This window comes from Ochlerotatus camptorhynchus, unplaced genomic scaffold (genome assembly GCF_037179485.1).
Source record: "Ochlerotatus camptorhynchus isolate MF236.1 unplaced genomic scaffold, CSIRO-AGI_Acam_v1.1 ptg000099l, whole genome shotgun sequence".
NCBI lineage: Eukaryota > Metazoa > Arthropoda > Insecta > Diptera > Culicidae > Ochlerotatus > Ochlerotatus camptorhynchus.
The window spans coordinates 3,413,853-3,429,629 of record NW_027040589.1 but is presented as its reverse complement, the minus strand read 5'-3'; the positions used below and the strand labels follow the sequence as shown (position 1 = coordinate 3,429,629).

The 15,777-nt window shown below is 38.7% G+C and overlaps 4 protein-coding genes across 4 annotated transcripts in view; 2 read left to right on the top strand and 2 right to left on the bottom strand.

Annotated features, from left to right (window-relative positions):
• LOC135698966 (actin-histidine N-methyltransferase-like) overlaps positions 1–15,777 on the top strand; it is a 326,729-nt gene that overhangs the window by 51,485 nt on the left and 259,467 nt on the right. The gene's annotated exons all lie outside the window — the stretch shown is intronic.
• The window catches only part of LOC135698953 (uncharacterized), a 195,880-nt gene that overhangs the window by 48,889 nt on the left and 131,214 nt on the right, over positions 1–15,777 (bottom strand). The window lies entirely within an intron of this gene.
• On the bottom strand, positions 5,029–5,652 carry LOC135698919 (uncharacterized). Its single transcript, XM_065219072.1, has one exon. The coding sequence runs from the start codon at positions 5,558–5,560 to the stop codon at positions 5,117–5,119; it is 444 nt and encodes a 147-aa protein (XP_065075144.1). The 5' UTR covers positions 5,561–5,652; the 3' UTR covers positions 5,029–5,116.
• LOC135698927 (uncharacterized) lies at positions 9,174–9,728 on the top strand. The gene has a single exon (XM_065219078.1). The coding sequence runs from the start codon at positions 9,174–9,176 to the stop codon at positions 9,726–9,728; it is 555 nt and encodes a 184-aa protein (XP_065075150.1).

Below are 15,777 nucleotides of genomic sequence, written 5' to 3'. Positions count from 1 at the left end.
ATTTAAGAAGAAGAAAATGTCATAGTTCGCCTCCAAATATCTCATTTGGCAGGCCATCTGCTCTTGCGGACTGAGGAGTGAGCCTTTCGTGACAAAGGGCACAGTAAATGGCGAGATCTACAAATCTGAGTGCCTCGAGAAGCGCCTTTTGCCGTTCTTGCAGCAGCACGACGAAGCTCCGCTATTTTGGCCAGATTTGGCATCATGTCACTATTCTAAAAGTGTCCTGGAGTGGTATGAGGCCAATTCTGTCCATTTTGTTCCAAAGGACATGAATCCGCCAAACTGTCCGGAGCTGCACCCGGTGGAGCAGTACTGGGCAATAATGAAGCGGGAACTTCGGAAGAGCAAGAAGACAGTCGAAGACGAGAAGGACATGTTAAGAAAATGGAAAAAAAAAAACTGAGAAACTGGTACCGGATGACACTGTAAAGACTTTGATGGAGGGCATCAAGCGAAAATGCGTTCAATTTTACACTCAAGGCTCCATCGATTAACTTTTCTTTTGATTTTTGAAGTAAATATATGTATAAAACTACCCTAAAATTTTGGTTTGATTCTAAACATTATAAGAAAATTGGCATGACATTTTCGGTGTCGCAATAATTTCGTGTTCGCCCTTTACTCTAGCACCAACGCTTAATCGTAACACTCGCTCGTATTGAACGTTGCCTTCACCGGTTTGAACATTATGGAAAGTGCTTTTTCTTTCGAAATCCAGTAAGATACTTCCATCTCAACAGCATTTACAACCAGTGTCTTGACGAAATTGGCAATCGGAACAGGTGGCCTTCGCACATTCCATTTTCGCCATTCCATCAAACTTGGATCAGGTAAGCAAAAACTCCACAGATTTTCATCAGAACTCAGATGACTCAAATATCAACAAATGTTCACATCATTTCACAACTTTAATCTACATTGACATCCCTGCTGCGTTCAACAACTCAAAGTAATAAACACATTTGAATAGGGACAGCACAAACATTTTTCTGTTGCAACTCGAAATGAAAATGAAGGAATTGTCGGTTTTTACCGCTCGATGCCCGAGAGAGTCCTCGAGTGAAATACGATTAGGGGCTAATGAAATGACCAAAGCTCGACTTTCCCTTTGTTGTGCACTGCATACACACGTAGTTTCTACTTCTGATGCTTATGACATGTCCCAGTCCAACAAGCTCAACGATAACAAGAACGTCTATTGATTGAACATTTCCGATTCGGTTTCAGTTCAATCTTCATCTGCATCTTCTCCTTTGGCTATTACGTCCCAAATGGAACTTTACGTTTAGGAAATTCGAATCGAACCCAACCCCGCTTTTATCGACAAAGCTATAGGCGGTCCCTAACAGTTTCAGTTACCCACTCTGAATAATGATTTCGGATCAACTCGGGACGGAATGGCCGGGAAACCGACCAGGGTAGGATTTCGTTTGAAACAATGCTACTGCTTGTCGCAAAGTTGAAATGTTTTATTCGATTGGATGATTTATGACAGGTTATGGCTCCAGTTTTGGTCGGTCGATTGCAATTATACTCTGACGACAGAACAAAGCCGGCGAGAGAGAGAGAGCGGGACAGACGGCCTCTCAGTGTTGTGGATGTTTGTGACCTCTATCGACAAGGCAATAATGTGCAAACAGTTGAAAAGCTGTTAAGTTTATGTGACTAAGCTTGTCGGCAGCAGAACATGAAAATAGGATTTTCCGAGGCTTTAGAAGAGCTTATTCAAACGGGGTTAGATGGGGAATCCTGGTGCTTGTCATTTGAAGCTTGACTTTCAAGAACGGAAGCAAACATTGTGGTCTGGCTCGTTGGTAGAAGGGAAGCTTTCAAATCATGACTGGCATTTTTTTTTATCTAGTTCGTTTATTTGGAAGGCTCAATCGCGTTAGCTTTACGGAGCCGATAATTCATAGTTCATTGTTTGTAGCAAAATTTATGTATTTCTATGTCTAGTAGGAGTTGGGCCGAATACTCGTGGATTACCCGAGGTTAGAGAGGTACATTGTCGAAGGGTAGGATCAGGGGAGGAGCTTGGGGGTGAGGTTTCTTTGTGTCATCAGAGCGTCTTCACCAGTATGAACAGTAGTGCGGTTCTAGATTTCCCTGGCGTTCGAACGGCTACATGACTGGCATTCAGGACTGTTTAAATATATGAAGATACAATTAACGCACGGACTACATACTGCCAACACGTTTCGGTATGGTTCGCATCGTCGGACATTAAATCCGGTTGAGAATAAGCCAAACCTCATTGAAGATATCCTGCGAAGCTATACGTTACTTTTACGGAATTCAGATGTAGCCACGTCCTTAGTAACACTTCAGTGTCCTTCCTTGTGCCAGAAACATAACCAGCTAGAACAGAATCCCTTTCTATTAATTCATTATTCTGTCCACTTATTGGTTTCTGACGCTCTTTATTTGAACCTTCGAAGAATGGCTAACAAAGATTAAGGTATAGTTTATTGTTGGAAGAAAATCTATAAAATTATGATTGGAATTTTGCACTGTTCCAGAGGGGAAATATGGAAAACTTACTGGAAACTGTAAGAACCTCAAAGCGGTTCTTTTAGCATCCGAGACTTTTCAGGAACTTTTATAAAGTTCCTAGAATTTCAGAGATCTTCACAGGTGTCAAGCGAACTTGAGAAATTTAGAGAACTTGAAGGGTATTGTGCAAATTTTTAAGAAGTTCTAAGCACATCAGAAAAGCTAGATCTAGAGATCTTTGGGGAATTTCAGATCTTAAGAGAAGTTCCCGTAGCTATAGTCCAGACTTTTGGGCAGTTTAAAATCTATAATCGTAAATTTAGATAAATTCAAGATAGTTCCATAATGTGCTGAAAAACAAATAGAAACCCCTTGAGATGTTCCACAAATTTCAGGGAAGTACAGAGACCTTCAGCGAATATATGAAAACTTCAAAAATATTTCAGAAACTTCACAGAAGTCCATAGAATTTCAGGGAAATTTAAAGGTGTTTACGGGAATTCTATTTATTGAGCAGAACCGAGATCTTCAATAGAACTAAGAGCTTTATGGAAGCTTCGAGAACATCAAGACAGGTCAGAGAATCAAAGGGAAGTTCAAAAAATTTCAAGGAAATATTAGAAAACTTAATGAAGTTTCGATAAACTCAGTGAATTTCCGAAAGCTTCAGCAAAGCTTCTGAATTCCTGGAAATTTTATGACCATCCGGAAAACGTGAGAGTATTTTAAGGGTGTTATATCGTGGAGATTTCAAGAACTTAAAAAAAATGCGATTAAAAAATGCGAAGTTCCATTAATAATAAAAAAAACGACAACTCTTAGCAAGCAGCGATATCTTCAAGAAATTCCAGAGAACCAAATTTACATATTTTAAGATAATTTAATGATATTTAGCAAAGTTCCGAGTAGTTCGAGATTAAATAGCTTCAGAATAATCCCATTAACTTAAGCAAATTTGCAGCGACTTACAAGGAGTTCCGTGGAATTATAGGGTATTCCAAGAATTCTATGATTGATCCTAAAACGTCAGTAGCGTCAGGGAATTATAAATATAAATCAGAAGATTTGCTGGATTATTAAACAAATTTAGATAACTTAAGGTAAGCATAGATAAGTTCAGGGAAAATAAGCGAATTTTAATAATGGTATAATATAAATTACTTTCAGTAAAGTTGCGGGTTATTAAGAAATATTGATAAATTCAGGGAAGTCTACAGAACTTGAAAGAAATTCAGTAATCGTTTAGGCATCAGGAAAGTCTAGACTATTGAAGAAGTTTTAAATTAGTGTCGATAATTTACGGGAAGTTTTATGAACACCAGAAAAATCTTGAGAACTATATTAATTATGTCGTTCTAAAAATCATAGAACTATATTAATTATTTCGTTCTAATTCCATAAAAATTGCGAGAGCACAAAAGTTCCAGAAATTTAGAAAATTTTACCGCACTACCATTCATACTGGAGACAACGCTCTGATGAGACAACGAAAACTTACCCCCAAGCTCCTCCCCTGATCCTATCCTTCGACAATGTACCTCTCTAACCTTGAGTAAGCCGCGAGTATTCGGCCCAAATTCTACTAGACATAGAATTAAGTGAATTTTTTTACAAACAAAGAACAATGAATTATCGGCTCCATAAAGCTAACGCGATTGAGCCTTACAAATAAAAAAACTAGTTAAAAAAAACTTACCCGGGCTGCAAAGCAAAGCTAGGCTAAGCAATTTGATGTCACTCCAGCCGTCTCACTCTATTAATTAATTATTCTTTCGAACACACGCAATTTATTGAAAACCAAACTGTATAAAAAGGAAGTATTATTCAATAAAGAGCGACCATTATTCTGAAGCTCGAACCTGCTGGGAGTCCCCAGTTAGCTTATCGACCCTTCAGACGATTAACTACAATTTTGCTCTGCGACCCTGCTGAATCCCTCCAGCCAGACTTCGCGTCGAGTTGATAAAGCCAAGTGCGCGCGCGTATGTAGGCATCAAATGTTAAAATGCCAAAAAATGCTTTCGCCAAGCCCCACGCTTTGGGTAGTGATAAACGTCACTAGAACTACTCCACAGCCGCAGACAGTATATGCGCTCAAACGCGTACTCTTTCGCCTGTGTACTACTCTACTGGAACTTAAAATACTAGCGGTATAGCTCTGTGTTGTGGATGTTTGTTTGAGTCATTGTGCAATCAGTTGAACATCTGATAAGTTTATGTGATTGTGTGGGGAATATAAAAATAAATATAATAATTTTCTGAGACTTTTGAAGTGCATATTCAAATGGGTGCGAATGGTTTCTTATGCATGTCATGTCATTTTGGATTGTTTGATAAAGTATAGAAAGACACAAAACACTACCAATCTGCACGAAATTTTCAATATATCTATACAGAGCTGAAAAAAGGGCCTATCTGCTTTGATCGATGCTCTTCATCGACTTTCTCTTTTGATAATCACGGCTATGAAAACAGTTTTCGTGCTATTTTTGCCACCTAGCTTGGTAAAGGAGGTTTTTATCCATCGTCCAAATCATCAAATACAACAGGGAATGTTGTTGCAGCTATGTATAGCTATATTCAATTATATTTCATATAAGCTTGTTGACCGACACTAACACTACCACCACGCATCGCTGGCCTGATTCCTGATACCCAAAACATTGGCCGCTTTCTGGTAGAAGTTGTAGCGTCTCTTCGCAGTAGGGTTCTCCGGACCGTTTTCCATTGGGTTAATCGCCTTGGTAGTCATGCCGAATTTGTTCTGCTGAGGGCCGCCGGCCGAACGGACTGCCCACTCCCAGTACCAAACCGAAACGCGCATCGACAGGTTCGGATCGTCGGACACCGAATCAGGATTTTGGACCAGTCGATCATCCCCGAAGATCGACTGCGAAGCCTTCCGGTAGTTGTCCTCCCATGTCAACTGTATAAATCCACGTCCGCAGTATCGAGTTCCGTAGTCCTGACCGGCACCTCCGCTCTGCTCCTTACGATACTTGAAGCCACCGCTCTCGTGGATCAGTTGCGCCAGAAACATGGCCGCTTCGTTCGAATCACGCATGGACTCATTGATCTGGTTGACAATAATCGAGCTCAGACTAGAATCGACCGGACTAAATCCGCAAGCGGATAAAATGCTCTGAAGCTGCGACGTTGATAGAACCATGGTTGAATAAAAACTGATTACTCGGACGCCTGCACCGTTGTTAAATACTAAGAGTCTGTTGTGAAATTAGCTTACGGGGGTGAAAATGGATTAATCATATCAATTGCGCTGGGTTCTGGGTAAATACTTATCTATTTCGCAAAAACAACACAAATAGCTGTGATTTCTTGGAAACTTACACACTAAGATTTTGGTTTCGTGTTCGGTAAATTTTACCGAAATCAGAACCTTGTTTAAAAGATCATATCTTGTCATTTTAGTGGAGATTTAGTTTCAAAATAGCGAAAAAGCAACTGAATTGAATTGCATATATTTTACCGAAAAGTTCAGCTGTTCAGATTCCGATAAAAATTACCGAAGTCGGCGATAATTTCTAAGTGTGTAAACATACATAATCGAAATTTTGGTGCGCACATGGGTCGAATTTTCTATCTTCTATCTTCTATATATATAAAAATGAATTACTGTCTGTCTGTCTGTCCGACCCTTACAGACTCGGAAACTACTGAACCGATCGGCGTGAAATTTTTTAAGGAGGAGTTTTTGGGGCAGGGAAAGGTTCTTATGATGATTCGAGACCCCTCCTCCCTCTTTAAGGGGGGGCTCCCATACAAATGAAACATAAATTTCTGCATAGCTCGAGAACTAATCAAGCAAATGGAACCAAATTTGACATGTGGGGTCATAGAGGGTAGCCCCTTAGATAAAAGGGGGGGGGGGTGGCTACGTACTATATACCATGCTTTTTTATATTGACGCATAAACTCAAGCTAATATTGAGCAAGGCCGAGTACAATCAGCTTGTAATAAAATAAAAATAAATCTTACATCACCGGTTGACATTATTGCACTGATTAAGACTGCAAATTGTAGTCATAATTGCATTTGTAAACAATGGCTTTAGTCGTCGATTTCTCGCGAATAAAAGCTCGACCATGAAAAATAATGACACCATCAGGTAGAGGAATATTTTATGTACCAGCAAGCATTGTTATTTTTGAGATTTTATTCGCGAGAAATTGACGGCTAAAGCCATTGTTTACAAAAGCAACTACGCCCCTTTGAAATGTTGACACTGATTTGTCGTAGGGTAGAGCGCTACTTCGTCGTAACCGCCCATTCCCGTTCTATCGATCAGAAAAGATCAATAATATCAATGATTTCACTGTGCACAAATCAATAATAGGTTTGTTCCGATGCTACAACATAAATCCTATTCTCAAAACAAAAGAAGCGCTCCTAGCTAATCCCCTTTTTCTACGTTTATTCGTAGGACGAAGGAAATATAATGGCGTTTCAATGCGTTAGGACGGAATTGAAACTCGTTGGACGAATTTAGAATCAAACAGCAGTATGAAATTTTAAACAATATCTCAACAATGTGTGACTTGTTATCAAATCCAACGGAACGTATGGAACATTTTTTGTTCAAACCCGTTCAAAAAGAGAGGTAAAGCGCGAGTTGTGCTTAGTAGGACGGAAATTAGATCATAAACCTATGTGCCAGCCGATCAAAACATAGCTCAATGTGACATACGATACCTAGCTTCTATTCGTATTGAACAAATTATGCAGAAGTGTAAAAACTGTACCTGTTGATTTAGCAAATCTTCAATGTAAAACGGTTGTGGGTGGTCTATTAAATGATAACTACTCATTATAATATATTTTTAAACCTCTAAAATCCGCACGGTTGAATGTAACGGCATGGCATGCAAAAAGTCGTATAATATTGATTGGTTGAAACCGTTTGTTTTTTTTTTAACATGAACGCTATCAATACCATACTCAGTCGATAGAAGCTCTCCTGAGATCCTTTCCTGAGTAAATGGGAATTTTGAAGGAATTATCTATTTAATTGAAAATAGAAAAGTTTTTGTGCACATCATTTCTCCAATTGACAAAATTGTTACATACGACCTAATCAAAAAGGACACCATAACAGTTCACGGCCACTGAGAATAAATAACTCAGAGAGAAAGTCTATTCTACTCCGAGGTATTGAGAAATTTCTGAAAATTCCACATTCACAGAGATTGCTGTCCCCCAGCCTAACACGGATCAAGTGAGCGTTTAGATTGGACATGAGACGAGACATCACGCGTATGAAGTCTCGACCCAAGTCCAACGCTTTGAACCATGCAAACTTCGGCACCTTAGGGATAATTGAATGTAGCCATCGTCCCAAGCTCCCTTCAATGGATGATGTTGCCAGCTTACGAGCGACTGCTGACGATAAATAGAGAAAAATTCACCATAGGCGATTTGTCGATCATAAATGTCGCCTTACCCACCTTCGCAAGTGAATCCGACTTCTCATTGCCCAAAATTGAGCAATGCGAAGGGATACACGCGAAGTTGATGATGAAAGAGCGCACGAATGAAGCATGATACATTGATGCGTTATATTAATTTTTAACAATGAAAAACATTTTAATTGATTGGATAGAGCAACAATCAATTAAAGCTGTAATACTCAAATTCCTTTTTTCAATTTTAAACAAACTAGAAATTATATTGTTTTCTTGAGTACCAATGTGCATATTTTTTTTTACTATTTCCGGGATTTTAGCCAAACAACTGTACTGATTTTTTCATCCATTTTAACTTGCTCATTTCATTTTACCCTATGCGGTGCAAACATATGGGGCAAGTAAATTTTACGGAAAATCAGTGTGACCGAAATTTTCTATGCAATCACTCTAACTAGCCTTCATATGCACATCACTGGATGATATTATAGAAAATTAAAATTTTTGGAGAAGATCGAAGCACTGCTAAAAAAAAATCATAACTCATTAAAATAAACAAACCTTAGGGGCACGTTTAACTATTTGCAACTACTTGTGTTAACAGTTAAAAAATGCGTATAAGTGCTTATACGACCTTTTCCGATTTGAATGAAACTTTCCATTATTAAAAATGATGAGTACAAAAGGGGTTGGATTTTGATAAGTTCTTTACTGGGAATGACACTGATGAAGACTGCACATTTCAGTCGAAATATATATCTGTCATAGATACCCAAATGAATTAAGTGGAATTAAATGGAAGATAACCTTTTTTGCTGTTTTATTTAAGCATTCTGCTAACAACCCAATTTCATTACTTCATCCCTGTACATATTAGCAAACCATCATTCAAAAAGACCATCACTATGATATTGTACAACTCTTTTCAAATGACGTCTTATCGCACCCTACGAAACACTATAGTACATAATTTCACCAAGTAGTGCAACCGTGCAATAAAGTCAACTGGAGATGTGAGATTTTTTTTTGTTATATGAATTCGACGAATTTGCTCACCATTATTTCGATAATCGTCGCCGGATTTAAGTTTCCAAGAAATCAAAACTATTTGTGTCGTTTTTGCTAAATAGATAAGTATTTACTCAGATATGATATGATATGATTTATCAATTACACCACCTGTAAGCCAATTTCTCAACAGACTTTTAGTATTTAGCAACTTTGCAGACATCCGAGTAATCAGTTTTCATCCAACCATGGGCTGTGGACTGTCGACGTCGCAGCTTCAGGCAGTTTTATCCGAATGCGGATATAGTTCGATCACATCTAGTCTGGCCTCGATTATTGTCAACCGGATCAATGATTTCACAAAAGATTGGAACGAAATAGCCATGTTTCTGGCGCAACTGATCCACGAGAGCGGTGGCTTCCAGAATCGAGAGGAGGATGGCGGAGGTGCCGGTCAGGAATACGGAACGCGATACTTTGGACGTGGATTTATACAGTTGACATGGGAGGACAACTACCGGAAGGCTTCGCGGGCGCTCTTCGGGAATGATCGACTGGTTCATAATCCGGCTTTGGTGTCCAAAGATCCGGACCTGTCGATGCGCGTTTCGGTTTGGTACTGGGAAGAGGTAGTCCGTCCGGAAGGCGGCCCTAAGCAGAACAAATTCGGCATGACTACCAAGGCGATTAACCCCATAGAAGGGGGTCCGGAGCACCCTGCTGCGAAGAGACGCTACAAATTCTACCGGAAAGCGGCCAATGTTTTGGGTGTCAAGGATCTGGCCAGCGATGAGTGGTGGTAGTGGTAGTGTCGGTCAACAAGGTTATATGAAATATAACTAATATTTTGACCCTTCTCTCTCTATCTATCTCTCTCTCTCTCTCTCGCCGGCTTTGGTCTGTCATAACCTGTCACAAATCATCCAATTGAATAAACCCGGGTTGATCCGAAATCATTATTCAGAGTAGGTAACTGAAACTGTTAGGGGCCACCTTTAGCTTTGATTATGATGGCCACCAAACCTTTGGGATTTTCCTTATTAAAGAGTTGTATAGATTTGTCTCCTTTAGTTTACTTAAATCTTTGGTTGTAGTTTCATTTTTATACCTGTGTTCTTGATTTTTTTACCTATGGGATGAGTACTTAGGGGAGGGGGGTTTGATTTTGTTAAGTTCTTTTTGATTTACGGTTTAGCGACTTTGCAGTCAATTTAATTGTTTATAGGAAAGTTTGAACATACTGAGAGGTAAGCACATATCATCGGTAAGGGACGTTTGTAAGAGATGTTTGTTTGCGAAAAAATCTAAGTGCACCTTTTGTTTAGTTCTTTAGTGGGAATGACACTGATGAAGACTGCACATTGTAGTCGAAATACGTATCTGTCATGGATACCAAAATTAATTAAGTGGAATTGAATGGAAGATAACCTTTTTTTGCTGCTTTATTTATGCATTCCGCTAACAACCCAATTTCATTACTTAATTAAAATAACTTGTGTGATATAGGGGAAAAGGCTCTAATGTTGGCCTATGGATCTAAGATTGGGCCCATCGCTAAAAATCTGCTATTTATCAATTGTATTTTGATAAACGCGTCATTGGGACGGTACTAATGGATATGTTTGGTTGCTATTGAAAATTCAGTCGATTGCTGAATTTTTGTATGGGCCCAAATTAGGGACACTTAGGCCGAAATTACATACATTTCCCCTAAATCTCAGAAATTGCCATGATTTTTTCCATACGGTGTGCAAGGTGGAGGGGCACTGGATGAATTTGTGTCCTAAGTGGATGAACCGGAAGCAGCCGTAGAAGCAAGCTAGATCAATATGAAGAACAGAGTGATAGCAGTCCGTACGCTGGTATTGTGGCTGGAGGTACTTTTTTAAACAACAAGAAATCAGGGGAAGATATTGAGGTGCTTGACAAAGGGATAGTTAACATGGCCGTGGCCACCCCGAAGACTGCAGTAGAGAAGTTCCAGGTCAAATAGCGTTTAAATACATAGAAGGTTACCGTCTTCGGCAAAGTTGTTCAGATGGATAAGGTCTATTAGATGGTGAACAGTACAGGTTATAATTCCCGCATTAGGAGGCACTAGTGTACCGTTTGACATGTAATTGCTTGTTTTAGTTTGAAAGCTCGATTCCGTGAGAAAATAACAAAAAAATGACAGGCTAAATTGATCTAGGGCAAACTAATTTCCATATTTTTTCAGCACGTAGAATTTAATATAATTGAAAATTGGTTCCTATCTTCAACAGAGGGACAAGATTTATTGAATGGCTGTCGGATCAGCTCAAGCAGTGCTACTGTATCGTTTGACTTCTAGTTGATTGTCTTTGGCAAAGTTGTTCAGATGAACAAAACCTACCAGCTGTCGATAGTTTGTCTGATTTACACTTGACAGATTAAATATAAGGTTGCCCTCTTTGGTAAAACTTTTTAAATGGACAATGGACTTATTGCGAATTCCCGCTACAGGTGGTGCTAGTGCTCCGTTTGAAATCTAGCTGCCTGTTTTAACTTGCGAGCTCGACTAGACAGAAAGATGCTGTCTTTTGCAAAGTTGTCCAGATTGACAAGACTCATTGGAGGGTAAACAGTTCAATTCATAATTCACTCACCTGGTAGCTCTAGTGTGCATTTGGTTTCAAATAATTAACTTAACTATTGAACTAGAAGGTTGCTATCTTCATGAAAGTTGTTCAGATGGATAAGAACTGTTGGATGCTGATAAACTCAGTCTAGAATTGTGATTTTTCAAAGGGACGCACTTGTTTTTATTTTAACAAAGATTCAAACGTCAATTTGTCGAAACTCTTAGCACTCTCACGCAACTAACACCACCATCAGAAAGGGTAATGTTTCCCCAACAAGATGGTGTTGTTAGTTTGCGTGGGAGTGCTAGCGGTAACGAAAAATTAACGTTTGAATTTTTGTTTACAAAAGCAAATACGTATCTTTGATAAAGTAATCGAGATTTGACTTCTAATTACTTGAGTTAACTCGAGGCTCGACAAGTAGAAGGTTGCTCTCTTGGGTAAAGTTGTGCAGATAGGTAAGACCTATTGTAAGCTCAACTCATATCTACCTGATGCTAGTCTTATCGCTGGTTGATTCTGTATTCGTATGGTATAGTTATGTGATTATGGGCTTTGAACTCACTAAACAGGGGACGCTTTGGTTTCAAATCATTTACTATACTTTGGCTGGTCAAATAAATGGAAGGTTACTGTCTTCGGCAATGATGTAAAAATGGATATAACCTATTGGATTGCGAACTGTTTTGTAAAGAGTTCCCGCACCAAGTGATTCTTTCAATCATTCTTGTTCACCTGATCAACGTTTTCGAAGACTACATCATTGTATCTACTCAAGGTGTCAAACAATTTGAAATTAAATTGTAAACTTGCGCCGCCTGGTGAGTGAATTTTGAGCTGAACTGTTTACTATAGAATGTGTACAGTTCATCTGAACAGCTTTGCCGAAGACAGAAACCTTCTAGATCTATAGGGTTGCAACTTTTTTTTTATCTAGTTCGCTTATTCGGAAGACTCAATCATGCTAGCTTTACGGAGCCGATAATCCAATGTTTATAGTTTTTAATAAAATTCACTTATTTCTATTTCTAGTAGGAGTTGGGCCGAATAGTGCAACATGCTCATTTTTTGTACTAACGCCATCTAATTATTATTTGTGTCATAGTTAGGAAGACCTTGTTTTCCTGAACATCTTTGCTGGAGAAAGTAATTTCCTATTGAGTTCCAGGAAAAATTGCGAAACAAATAATAATTTTTAAATCGACCTTCTCCGATTTGTGTGATACTTTTCGTAAATGTTTGTAATGGGCAATGTTTCACGTTTGAGCTCTGCTTGGAATTCTCTGATCGATTGATTAGTAGCCCAACAAACGTTGAAAGCTGATTCAGAGCTTATTCAGGAAAAAATAGGTTGCATCAGGAAAAATTGTTTATTCTGCTTTTAATTAGCTCAATTGTTTGTTGGGAGTGCCGGCGCCGGTGGTGTAGTGGTAAGCGTGACTGTTTTCTCACCCCAGTGGGTCTGGGTTCAATCCCAGCCGAGGTCGGTGGGATTTTTCTGATGCATAAAAATCTCTGGTCACGTCTTTCTTCGGAAGGGAAGTAAAGCTGTTGGTTCCGGCCCATATGTGTTGAATTGAATGGGTGCGATATCCTACGCAGGTGTGGAAGCTGCCTTCCTGCACATTCGATTGCCGACAATGGATGGCAATCGATGTCCGTCGGTGATTGGCACTAGATTGCGGAACAGAGACCGACGTTAAACAAAGGAAAGAAGTTTGTTGGGAGTGTCGGAATTACATCCAAGTCATCATTAAGTTTGTCGAAATTCCTTCGGAATTGCTTTTGGATTCCCTGGATTTCTACTCATAATCCTGATGATTGTATCTTCATAATGAAATACTTCTCAAAATTACCTGGAACTTCTAATCAAATTCCTATAGAATTGTGCCCAGATTTTCTAAAGAAAGTGAATTTTAGAGGACTACAGTTCTCTTCAAAACTCATTTAGCATTCTCATCAAAATTTTTCCAGATCTTCAATGTACCACAATCCTGAAATGTTATCTTAGTTCAAGATTTACGTTTTTTTGTTGGATAATAACGCCATTCCCAAGTAACAATTTTGGTTTTATGAGGTTTCTGTAGATCATGATTTAGACTTGTAGAATGCTATAAAACCGCGATAAAACCTGCAATGTTACTTGGGTTGTCGGGTTGTTTAGAATTCAGTCTTAAATCTCGAAAAGTCCACAGTAATGTAAAACAAAAACTGACCTATCTTCATATATTCTCATGAAATCTTAAAAATCCTTCTATTCTAATAACATTCATTACTATCAATCTATCACTTAATAACATCCAACTCGGCCAGTAACGTTCTGCCTACACGGCCAATGAGATCGACCCAAATTTGAATTCAGTTTACTCATAAATCGTAAAAAGTGCAGGAACTCAGCGCTGGGTAAATTTTCCTGAGTTTTTTAGGTTTTACTAGGAAATACATTCCGAATATAAGAAAACTCAAGATTAAATTCACTCAGTCTATTGGTACTACTTCTGGACTGAGTAAAATTTTCGTCAATTTTCCTCATTTTCCGGCATATTTTCGAGGATTTCCAGCAGGAAAACATGAGGCAAATTTACCCTCCCCTTTGGCAGTTTTTTAACCTGGACGTTGGTGGGCGGGCCTAATCTTATGCTTCATAGTGGAGCGTTGGAGACGGTTGGTTTAGGTCCGGCATCGTTGGCTCATGCCGTGACAGAATAGCGTCATGAGCATGCGATGAGGATTACTGAGCTTCCCCTCTCTGATGAACCATTGCATAATAGAACCAAAGTTCTAGCCTGAAGTGATAGTATCACACTTGTTACTCCTTTATTTGAAAGCCGCGTTGTAGTACGCTTACATATAGGCACTGACGTTGGGTGCGATACTGGCGGGTTTTGCCGCAAATCACTCTTATTTTATTTATTTTTACGCAGATAGATTTATTTGGGTTTGCAAGGGAATTATACTATTGAAATATTTCAGAAAGTGCCCAACAGTGCTCCTTCTACTTGCGTGACAAGCTTTCGTTGTTGTTTTCATTGAGGTATTACTCAGGGAACAATGTTAAACACCATTTTTATGCATGGTATTGCAACTAATCTTATACGTGCTTCATTTTGATTTGGGATAAGTGTTTGAACTTTGGCTCGGGATTTCCACTGTGGCGTGCTTCTATTGTGACATAACCATACGTATTTTTGAGTTGCGACATAGTGGAAACGTGTGAGCGTAGTTGAAGCATATACCCTATGTAATTTAAAAATCAACTAGGAAACTAACATCAAAGTGAAGCATTTTAGTCACTTGAAGGTGTCACCTGAAACGAACTAATATATGGGTCATTCCAGCTCAAGTGGGACACCACATGTGGTCGATGTCACCGATTTGAGCCAAACTTGGCCAAAACGCTTATTTTGGCATTCTAAACAAACACCTTTTTTGATTTTGCTCTGAAGTGCCTAGATCCTTCTAGGCTACAACCCTGGATTTTGGAGATTTTTGAAAATTTAATCTTTCAGAAGAGATTACTCCACATCCAAATAAGCTATTCGTGATCTTAGAACGCCAATTTGAAGGTTTTTTAATGCAGATTCTTATAGGTGTACCCACATTTTGTTTTTGTTATAGTAACTACAGTAAACAGGCTGATTACCGGAGGGTACCCAAATTGTCGAACAATGGCCTATTTTCACCATGGGCGGGATTTTTTATTTCTTAATATTTTGGGCTCAAATTTTCACCACACCACACCACCAAACTCTTCTACTTGATGTGTGTTCAAGGGCAAATAGTTTGGACAAATAGTTTTTGAGATATGACCAGATGAGTGAGAGGTAGTTTTGAGCTTTTCTGGTGAAAAATCAATGTTATTTAATATTTGTTATTTTTTATTGAATTCCTTCACGTCGATGTCACAATAATATTTTTATGTTATTTCTCACATGTTCTGGGCAGGATTCTCATTATATGAAATCATAACTAGCTCATTTATTTCCTTCTGTCCATAATTTAATTGTGGTCCTAAAAGTGAAAAATGCGTTCCTATGGGATACAGCCAAAACGTTGTGGTTTAGAAGTACGATGAAATCAGATAGATTAGCAGGTATATAAAATTTCAGTTGTGGGTGGCAGCTGCTACTTGAATAATACCCTTATTTGAGTAATTAATTTATTTTTTTAGATACAATCTCACGAGCAAGAATGCTTTTTTTATTATAGTTATAAAGAAAATAAAAGTTGAACCTTTATTTTAAATTTT